This window comes from Poecilia formosa, unplaced genomic scaffold, assembly GCF_000485575.1.
Source record: "Poecilia formosa unplaced genomic scaffold, Poecilia_formosa-5.1.2 Scaffold34, whole genome shotgun sequence".
Classification (NCBI taxonomy): Eukaryota; Metazoa; Chordata; class Actinopteri; order Cyprinodontiformes; family Poeciliidae; genus Poecilia; species Poecilia formosa.
The window spans coordinates 104,882-116,229 of NW_006799973.1; the positions used below are offsets into that span (position 1 = coordinate 104,882).

An 11,348-nucleotide genomic window follows, 5' to 3' on the forward strand; every position below is an offset into this window, starting at 1 on the left:
GTAAGCGACTAGGCTTTTCGAAGGTTTTTATACCAAACAGAAAGCAAATAAAATAACCTTGTAACAAGAATTTACCGTAGTGGAAATTTTTTATTGCAGACATTTTTGTTGTCCAGCTGGTGTTTCTCTGTTTTGTGCAAACATTCTGGCTCTGTTGTCTTTCTCTTGAACTCTGACGCTCGCATTAATAAATCACCACCTCCTATCGGTTCGTTAGAGCAATAAAAATACACGTCCAAGGCCCTGTGAGGCTGGAAGTAGAGCAGGAACGTAACCAGTCCTGACGACCTTAGATGAGATTGACCGACGCATCGTGGTTGGACCATGAGGAGAGTACAGGGAACATCTGGGTCCAGATTTTTAGGTGTTCTACCTCAAAAGGGTTTTTGTATGACTGCAGCAGGGACTGTGGTGCATGCCAACCTGGAAGGAGGCAAAGGAGCTCTGAAAGCGGTCAGAAGAGGCGGTGTGGATGGACGGGTGAGAGGCTTTGAGGAGATCCCTCATACTGGGAGGAACGGTTGGATCAACCTGCTGAAGTTCTGGAGAGAAAATCGTTTCCAGCAGCTTCACAAGCACATGGAGCGGACCTTCAATGTCCTCGGACCCATTTACAGGTACAGAGAGGTGTGTTGTTTGTGCTGTATGTGGTTCAGTGGCGGTTCTAGACCAAATTCACCAGGGGGGCCAAGAAGTGGCCAGTTCAATCTCCAAAAGATTGAACAAAACAAAACGAAACAAGACAAATCATCGCTGAATGCATGAAGTGAGCCAAAGAGCCAGTTGTAGTTCTGGAACTGCAGGTTTCAGACCAATGATCTAGCAGAGGAAAATGATTGTCTCAAAATGCCTGAAGATAAAAGTGAAACAGAGCAATGAAAGAATTTGACTCTTTTATCATTAACTATCATAAAAGCTGTGAAAAAGTCAGTTTTTAAAAAGAAGCTGGATATCTTTTAAGAATATAACCGACATCAACATTTTGTACGAACTATAGCTAATTACTTTTATTGCTATGTATATTAAATCTGTCACATATCTTAATGATTTCTTTTCTATGATGTGTGTTTTTAGTTATAGAGTAGATGGGTTTAAAGCCCTGCTAATGGATATCCTAAACATCAAAAATCAAAACTGTGAAGATATAAAATGAAGTTTCTCCAAATGACCAACTGGCTACGGTTTCTGTGCCAGCGTATTTCATCAATCATCACTCCTACTGGGGCCCCGGCCCCCTGATAGCCCCCGGTCTAGAACCGCCCATGACGTTGTGCATTTGTTCTTACACCAACTTTTCTGTCTGTGTCGAAAGGGAGAAGGTGGGCACTCTTAGCAGCGTGAACATCTTGTTGCCGTCTGACATAAGCGAGCTGTTTCAGTCGGAGGGGCTGCACCCTCGACGCATGACCCTGCAGCCGTGGGCCACACACCGAGAGATACGCAACCACAACAAGGGAGTCTTCCTCAAGTCAGTGCCCCGTCTGCGCTTTAATCACTCCTGTTGAGGAAATACTCGCTTCCTTTCTGTCTGCAGAGACTTTTTAGACTCGTTGTAGTGCAATCTGGTGATAAGTTTTAACTCATGGCAGATTATGTTTGCATAAAATGTGAGCCAAGTTGGATGAAATGATGTGCAGTATGTTTTACCCTCCGGTCCTTCTTCCCACTCAGAGAGCGCCTGGATAGTAACATATCTGAAATGCCAGGATGAGTGAAAATTGAGTGAAAAACAAGAAAATAAGTGCAAAATTAAAACATGTCAGTTTCAAATATGTTTTTATCCCTGGAAGCTTTGCACTTCTTACTTGAGTTCAGGCCTCACAATGTTTCTTATTTACAGTTATAGTCAATATATCTGATAGTTACACAACATAAAACTGCCAGGCTTTATTTATTTTAAGGACATCTCAGAATCCAAGGGCTTTACAAGAGCCCTTGGATAACAATACATTTATATTTATAAGGATGAAAAAAACAGTTCTCACAGTTAAGCCAGCAAAAATAAAAAATCTTTTATTTTCTATTGCTGAAAATAAAAGTTCTGTTAATACATTAAAAATGTTATGATAGAAACTTCTCATAAAATATGTAATTTAGGTCTCCAACTGGATATAAAATCTTCTTTCGGTCTGAGAGAATATCTTAAATAAAAGATCAAAACCGAATAAAAAATGTTTGTTTTCTCAACACAAAAGCCCTTGAATACCAGAATAATATGAATTTCCTATAGAACTGAAAACTATGTAACGAATTCAAGCGGAAAACCTGGTGAAGGTCAGGTGCAGCATCTCATCTCCAAACGCCTGACAGGCAGCTTCTTCTCTTCAATCTGATAGAGGTCACAGTTTATAAAGTTTACTGTTTTTCTTGCATCTGGAAATTAAATGTTAGAGAAAACAAGAGTGCTGTGATTTGAACCACTTCCATGATTATGCACATAATCCTTCTAAAGGCAACCAAGCTTTTAATCTTTGTTTACATGCTTTATTTAGTGAGATTCAGGTTATTATCTTGGCCTCTTATAGCATTTTCACATCTTCTAACTTTACAAAATCGAACTTCAAAGTATTTTATTGGGATTTCATGCAATAGATCAACAAACAGTGGTTGAGAATTGTGTTCATCCTTTTAATTTTTTTTTTTAAATAAAAAGGTAAAAAGTGTGCCATGTCTTTATATTTATCCTTAACAAAGAACGCAGCAGACAGATCCGAACACACCAGCACATAATAGTCAATCTAAACTGGTTAAATGTGAGCAGATTGATTGAAAAACATTGATATTGTTATCAAGTAAGTATCAGATCAATACTAGTGTGATAAGATTAATGCTTTAGTTTCAGATTCCCTATTAAAATGTTTATTTTATTTTTGTATTATAGTTTCTCAGCTCTACATTTTAAAAGATTTAGTTTTATTTTTAATCAAATGATACGTTTTCTGCACTTTGTTTCAAGTCAATATATTATCACTAATGGATTTTGTAGATCCCTATAAACTTATTTAAAATATGCACCAGGTTCGAACAAAATAAATTAAAAACCACAAAAACACCTAGAGGTCAGAAGTTTGATGATATATCTAAAATTAATGAAAAGCATTGGAATCGAAGAGTGGCTAGAAGAAAACCACTGAGGGAAAGTAGCCATAAGATGTAATATTTACAGTGCAACAAGGTGGTGGCAGCATCATGCTGATGGGATGCATTTGTTTTAGCAGAGAGAGAAAAGCTGGTCAGACGTTTGAGACAATTATTTGTCAAAAAATTACTAATTGTTTCGGTAAATTACCGGGGTAAGAATTTATAAAGAAAATAAAGAAATGTTTATTATTTTTCATGTCCTGATAAGAATTTTGATTTTTATTGTTGTCACAATAAATTCAAATTAATTATGTAAAAAAAACAAAAAAACAAAAACGAACGGAATGGCAAGAATGGTAAGTTTAACAATGAAACAAAAACTCAAAAAAAAACAAATAAAAAAAAAAAACATATAGGGGTTTTTCTCAATAAATACCAATAAATATGAAAATATGATTAAATGGAATTTCTGTGAGCAGTTTAGTGATTCACATCACACTTCTTTATGTGACTGGCGTTATGAAGTAGCATGGTAACAACTGGTTATGTTTCTCAAGAGCAGTATTTGTGTTTGTGGCGCTACGATTGCAGTCACAGCTATACAGTTATTGTAAAAATAAGTGATACATTGTTCTCAAAGTTACTTTTATCACAATAGTACCACAAAATATCATGATAAAACTTTAAGTCCATATCATCCACATCTGGTCTGTCACATGAAACCCCAATAAAACACAATGAATCTGTCGAAAGTTTGAAAATTACAAATACTTTGTATCTTCAGCTACAAATCAAGTGGAACAAAATTTCATATGTCAGAGTGGACTTATTGTATCTAGTCTACATGGCTGTAGTTACTGTTGATCTGGGTTTAAAAAAAAGAGGTTACAGAAGACAAACAAAAGTAAGATTTTCCTTCCTTTTATCACTGGAAACGTCCTTCACTTCTCTGCTTCCCTGCCGCTCTTCTCTGCCCAGGAACGGTGAGGAGTGGAGGTCCGACCGCCTCCAGCTGAACAAGGAGGTGATGCTGAGCGCGTCGGTGAGGCGTTTCCTCCCCCTCCTCGATGAGGTGTCGAAGGACTTCTGTGGCATGCTGCAGGCCAGGGTGGAGAAGGAAGGGCGAGGAGAGGAGGGCAAGCAGAGCCTCACCATCGATCCCAGTCCTGACCTTTTCCGTTTCGCGCTGGAAGGTCAGGGAGCGTCTTCACCGCGCTTTTTCATTAGCTGAAGCACCCATGAAGGTCATAATAGTTTGAAAAGTAAAGGAGGGAGGTATATTAAAGCCCACACTGCAAAAACACACAAACCTACCAAGTGCTCTTGGTCTAGTGTCTTGTGCAAATATGTTAGTACTCTTGAAATAAGACAAAACTAACTTATAAGTACCTTTTCAGCAAGATATAGGAGTTTGTTTTAAGTAAATAATTCCTTAATATTGATGAAAAAGGAGAAATAATCTGCTGGTGGAACAAGACATTTTAACTTATAATATGCTACTTTATTCATCCATATTCATGAATTATTTGCTTAAAACAAACTCTTATGTTTCATGCTGAATAGTTCTGTGCTAGTGAGTTTTATCTTATTTCAAGTGTACTGAGATATTTGCTAGAGAAACCAAAAATATTTAGTAAGATTTTGTCTTTTTGTAGTGCAAAAATCAGCAATTCCAGTCACAAATGCTGACGCGGATGCTGCAGCAGCTTCTGACGTCAGAGGAATTACACAACTTACAAAAATATCACCCTTTGGAGATGTTTAATACAATTCCACTGAACTAATCATCTTAGCTCCATGCTTTAAAGGGAATGTATTTACAGATTGTACGTGAGCCAAACTTCAGTCTGACCTGAGGCGTATCGTATTGATGAAGCAGGAGGTCAAGGAGAACATGTTCCTTAAACATCAGAAATGATCAAAGCTGCAGTCTCTCTTGCGTCTGTCTGCTCCGCCGCCGCATATGCAAGTGTGAATCCCCTCCTGTGTGACTCAGTGTGAAGATGATAACTTAGTCATGTGGCTCTGATCTAAATGGACTGCAGCACAAGGACGGTGCAAAGCCAGAGGAGGAATCGGCTCCGGCGAAACTCAGCCCAGGAGGTTTATGTGAAGATAAGGAAACGCGAGCGCGTCTGACAGTCGATGGATGTGTGAGGAAACGAGCCGCAGCTTCTCCAAGACAACAACTCTGCCTCGCTTTGCAGAGATGGATTTATGGATGAAACTGCAGAGAAACGTGCAGATGGATTTACCACATTCAGGGTGAAATAATCACCATTGTGCAAAACTTTGTCACATTTTGTCGCATAACATCAAACTTCAGGGTGTTTTGTTGGGGATTCTTGCGAAGCATCACTGGGAAGTGGACTGGAGAAAGTTACATCACATCCACACAAATAGAAATCAGAAAAGTGGGACATGCATTTGTATTCAGATTTGTATTCAGCGGAGGTGTGCGATAGATCCGATGCCAAGTAAATACAAGGCCCGTATTGTTGATACCGATACCGATACGATGCTGCTTATTTAGGTTTGATATATTGTCAAACATCTGACTTTCTCCTTTGAATTACTTTGGTCAAATATAAAACTGAATTTTGACAAACTTTATAGAAATCTGGAAAATTAAATAACATTTTAACATGATTTGTGTGCATTTTTCCTAAATAAATAAAGTACAAAAATTTTATAATTTGAAAGAAATCAAAATAAAAACTTTTTATTGAGAAATAAAAAAAAATTAAAATTAAAATTAAAATTCAACATGGAATCTGAAACTATTGATCTTAGCACGCTAGCATTGATTCAGTATTGATACTGAAGCAGAGTTGTTGATACTAATAGCAATATTATTGATATTTTGAATCGATCTGCCCAGCTCTGGTACTCAGCGCAGTTTTCACATCTAGCCAATAATTATTTACTGGATTTAGCTTTGGGCTTTGACTAGGCCACTGTAACAGATGAATCTACGTTGATCTGTCTGATTTTGGTCATTGTCTTTCTGGATTAACTTGTATTTTCCTCCATAAACTTTGACATGCTTCCTGAAAAAAACCACCATCCCTACAGCATGATGCTGCCACCACTGTGTTTCAGCACAGAAATTCAGGGTGATTTCCTGCTTAGTTTTCCTACACACATTAATGTTTTGTCTTATCTAACCAGAGCACCTTCTTCTGCCTCACTCTTTCTATATTTGGATGTTGAATTGAACACTAATCTGTGGGATGTTCAAAGCTTTAGTATTGCTTTTAACTTCTCCACAGATTTCTCCCTGACTGAATTAAATTTAGAAATTATGTGACGTCAGAAGACAGGATATCACTCTGGATTTAATCTTTGGGTATCAGAGTAAAAGGGACCGGATACAAATGTTTGTCACACTTCTTAGAATTTATTTTACAATAAATACGTTTGAAGACTTTTACATGTTGCTGTTGCTGTTTTCACAAGCTGAAAGTAATTTGCCGAAGGTTTTAACACTGAATTAAAAGCACAGATGATTTAATGTTTGGTTAAGTGTTTGTTGTTTTAGTCGCCTGTCTAATCCTCCCACCTTCTCTTCTTTCCTCGCCTCTGCAGCCAGCTGCCATGTGATCTACGGGGAACGCATCGGCCTCTTCTCCTCCTCTCCTTCTCTGGAGTCTCAGAAGTTCATCTGGGCGGTGGAGCGAATGCTGACAACTACCCCTCCACTCCTGTACCTGCCCCCTCGCCTGTTGCTGCGCATCGGCGCTCCCCTGTGGACCCAACACGCCACAGCCTGGGATCACATCTTCAGTCATGGTGGGAAGGAGCAGAGCTCTGATTAGCTCAGGACAGTGGCGTCCAAATATTTTGGCTTGGGGGATAAAAAATGTCAATTTAATTCACAATGAGGGCCACAGAAGTCTTTAAACTCACAGTGTTTTAAAGAAATAAGCAAATAAATCAGCTGATCTGTAACTCGTTTTAGATTGAAAACATAAGATGTGTCTACTTAGACCAGAAATGAAAAAAACAAAAAACAAAACTATAAACCATATTCTAAATTTTTCAGGTTGATTTGCTTTTTCTAGATTTTTCCAGCAACAAAAACAGGATGTGGCTCACTCTTGATTTATTTAGCCAAGTTAATTAAATGGCAATCCCTTTTAGTATTAAAATTAATTAAATAAAATAAAATAAAAAAGAAAAGCATTTTTCAGTGTAAAATGTTAAATTGTCTATGTCTTCTTCAAAATGTCTGGCATCAGTGATAATTTCACCCTAACATTGTTTTTAAATGAGTATCTGCATCAACTGCCTGGGAAACCAAATCTAAGCCATTGTTAAATTGCGACCAAGGGCCATCGAGAATCACTCTGAGGGCCGCAAATGGCCCCCTGGCCGCACTTTAGACACGTGTGGTTTAGAATAACGTCTTTACTCAGCTGCAGCTTTCCCCCTAACTCAGTTATTCTGCTTCTTCAAGCTCAGGCCAGGATCCAGAGGGCTTATCAGCGGCTCTCATCCTCCCAGGCTCGCCGCTCTGCGACTGGGGCAGCTGGGGGCCAGTACACTGGCGTTCTGGGGCAACTCATGGAGAAAGGGCAGCTATCTTTAGACCTCATCAAAGCCAACATCACTGAGCTGATGGCTGGAGGAGTGGACACGGTGTGTGTGCGTGTGTGTGTGTGTGTGTGTGTTTGCTTGTCCACGTGATAATTGTTCATGGCCAGAGTCCGTGTCACGTCTCATCTGATCCTCTCTGCAGACGGCTGTTCCTCTGCAGTTCGCTCTGTTCGAGCTGGGACGCAACCCCGAGGTGCAGGAGAGGGTCAGGCAGCAGGTGAGGACGTCGTGCTCACAGGCCGGCGGTGATCCTCAGAAAGCCCTGCAGGGGGCGCCGCTGCTGAAAGCCACAATCAAAGAGGTTCTCAGGTACTTTGATCTGCTCTGGTGCTTTTGTTGGATTATTCTTCAACAACAGACAAATTCAGTCAGTTGTGTCGTGAAGTTCAGTGAAGTTGTTGGGATTAATGGATAATCACTTTGAGATCAATAGAGCAGAAAGATATGGAATCGTTTTATTATTTACGTTTCTGAAACCAGGCACAAAGTCTCACCATGCAAATGATTCAGCAGTTGCCACAGAGTTGAGACGGTGGAAAGGAAAGCACATCAAAAGTATGCACAAAAAAATCTGAGTCATCAAAGACTTATGGTGTATATGGAAGAATACTAACTTAATCTGTGGAGTCCTCCATCAACTGGATTGGTAAAGAATTTGATTTTACATTGATTAGTGAAACAAAAATAATTTTAAGCGATCTTAAAAGCCACAGGAAGCAAAATGAAATCAGAAATTTCAAATTTATTTTAATGAATTTGTTTAATATCCATCATTTTATTAAACATATTACTTCTTTTGCTGCTGATTAAAACCACTAAGTTAAAATCTGTCCACCATGTTTGGTCTGCTGACATCCAACTCTATTTTCTGATATAGGTTTTTTTTCTCTCCTGATTCAAAGAACAGTGTTTTAAAGCAAGAAAATACTTGAATAAAACCAGATGGTCTGGCAAATAAAAGATTTTTAGTTGCCTTTGAGTTGTCATGTCAAGCAGCTGTTTCAACTTTAATGCTTTTTTGTTGCCTTATGAATATTTTCTGAGGATTTTTTTTAATGACGTAGTAAATCTTCTTGATGTGTTTTGTTAAAGATTTATGGTTCCTAATTTTTTTGGAATCACCTTTGATAGGGAATGATTTGATTCAAGTTTTGCTCTCAGATGTGTTTTTTTAAGACTATTTGGAGGAAAAGCTTTAGGATAGTGAACATTAAAACAAAGAAATTATATAGTTTTTAATTTTGTTTTTCAATAAAGTGGTAAACTGCATCTGCAACACAATACAACCAAAAAAAATCTATTTTTATGTCTTATACATTAAGCAACTAAACTATGTTGGTTTTTAAAATGATTTTATTTGTAATATTTTGATTCGAAGCAGCAACTTTCAGTAATTATCTTTAAATCTAAAACAAAAACACCACCAGCAGCAGCAGCTGTGACTTTGAAACAGGAATAACCTGCAGGAATGGATAATTTGTTCCCTTGGACCAGTAGAGCAGGAAAAAGCAATCAGAGATTGGGAACAGCTTCCTGGAGTACTATGTGCTTTCATTAAAAGGAAACCTGAGGATGTGTTTGGAATCAATTGACAGGAAAAAAGGTTTAAATTGCTAGAAATATCAGTGCTTATTGGTTTGTGTCAGGTTGTACCCGGTGGGGATCACGGTGCAGAGATATCCTGTCAGAGATATTGTTCTCCAGAATTACCACATACCTGCAGGGGTAAGTGTTGCCCACTTTCCATGCTTACCCAACACGTCCTAAAACACGATGGTTACGAGTTTGATATCCTGTCTGCAGACGTTGGTCCAGGCCTGCCTGTATCCGATGGGAAGGAGCTCCCGGGTGTTTGAGGATCCGCTGCGGTTTGATCCGGGCCGCTGGGCCAGCGGCAGCAAGGAGGACGGGCGGAGAGGAGAGGGGCAGGGGTTTCGCTCTCTGGCCTTTGGGTTTGGGGCGAGGCAGTGCGTCGGGAGGAGGATTGCTGAGAACGAGATGCAACTCTTGCTCATGCATGTGAGTCATAGCAGACAGGGCGGGAGGAAGAGAACAAGGATGAGGGAGGGAGTGAAAAGCAAAGAGGGGGGAAAAAGATAGAAGATAGTACTGCCTTAACTGTTGTATGCTGAGTAGTGTTGAGGAAAACTACCAGAGACACAGAAAAATCAAGGAATATGATGGTTAAAATCCTGAATGTAAAGTTGAGTCTCAGCTGTTTCTCAGCAGCCCAAGCATTAAAAAACACCACCCAGCTGTTTTGTTGGCAACAACTTGATGGTTTTTGATGTCTGAAAAATGACCCATTTCAAAAACCTCCCAACTGCTAAGTCACTCTGTGCTGTTACCTAGCAACCCCAGCAGAACCCAGCCCCGTTACCTAGCAACCCAAATGGAACTCCAGCACCGTTAGTCAGCTGGTTTTATAGCTGTATGTGCTGTACAACGGCTGCTGGAAAAGACAAGCAGTGCAAAGTTTACACTTTTAATAGACTTTTAGTGCAACTTTAGTGCAACTTTGCACCAATAGTGTCACTGTTTACTGAATGACACTTCATGACAACAATTGTAAAAATTCATGAAAATTCCTTCCTGTTCATGACATGTTTATGACAGTCATGTCAGTCTTACGCACACCCCTTCAAATAAATAAATAAATAAATACAAAGAATAATTTTGTTGAAAAAAATGTAATGAACATGTTTTGCATAACTCGTGGATCTATCTTGACCTGTTCAAGGAAGCACAATATTTCACCTTTAATTTGTGGCATACACTAATCAGTAGGGAACTTGGAGTTAAGTACTTTGACTAGGAGCAGATTGATTTGTGGCAGGAGAAAGCTTGAATTGGACTCTCAGCTATTGAATTGCAAAACATATGCTTTACCTGTTGAAAAACATTTGACTGTGGCTCCTATCCTACTGTCCTCTGCAATATTTTATTAAAATGTCCACCTTTAAATCTCGGTTATTCACAGATAGCTTATAAAAAAAGTGAAATACAGAGATATTCTTTGTTGTTGTTGTTGTTGTTGTTTTTGTCCTTTGGGCTTGTTCAGTCATCTCTACATTAGGAATAGTCAAACTAAAGCTTCACATATAGCAACAGGTGTGATTGAAAGATATTTAGCTGGAGATATTCAAGACTAAACACAATGCAGTTTTTCTTGCTGCAGAGCTGAAGGTTTGAAAAAAAAAAAACGCTTTCTGTTTTACCTGCTAAAATCATTTTTAATTTAAGTAAAAGAAAAAATGAAGCAGTATAAAATGAAAAGAATTAAGAAAAAAGTCTGAAGCACTAAGCTTGATCTGTCTGCTCTGCCTCTCCTCTTTCTTCCTCTCCCCTGGTCCTGCCTTCATCCTCCTCTCTCTGTTCAGATTCTGCTCAACTTCCATCTCAGCGTGCCATCCTCAGAGGACATCAAAACCAACCTCACCCTCATCCTGCAGCCAGAGACTCCTCCGAGGATCACGTTCACCAAGCTCTGACACGCAGGAAGGGAAACCTTTTATCATCCAACACGTCTTATTCACCCAGTTTAGCTCAGTTTAACTCCTCTCTCCTGGTTATAGCTGAACTGGGAGCTCCATATCCTTTCTCATGCTTTGTATTCAACTAGAATGGAGACCAATAAAGGATGATTTCCCTCCCTTGTGCTCTGTGAC

At 39.1% G+C, this 11,348-nt stretch overlaps 1 protein-coding gene across 1 annotated transcript; it reads left to right on the forward strand.

The window, feature by feature from the left end:
- Positions 1 to 234: 234 nt before the first annotated feature.
- Positions 235 to 11,339, forward strand: cyp11c1 (cytochrome P450, family 11, subfamily C, polypeptide 1). The gene is made up of 9 exons (XM_016670519.1): positions 235 to 617; positions 1,313 to 1,468; positions 4,060 to 4,274; positions 6,670 to 6,873; positions 7,541 to 7,722; positions 7,823 to 7,989; positions 9,327 to 9,405; positions 9,484 to 9,699; positions 11,061 to 11,339. Exons 1-9 carry the CDS (start codon positions 325 to 327, stop codon positions 11,169 to 11,171), a joined length of 1,623 nt encoding a protein of 540 aa, XP_016526005.1. The 5' UTR covers positions 235 to 324; the 3' UTR covers positions 11,172 to 11,339.
- The last annotated feature ends 9 nt before the right edge of the window (positions 11,340 to 11,348 follow it).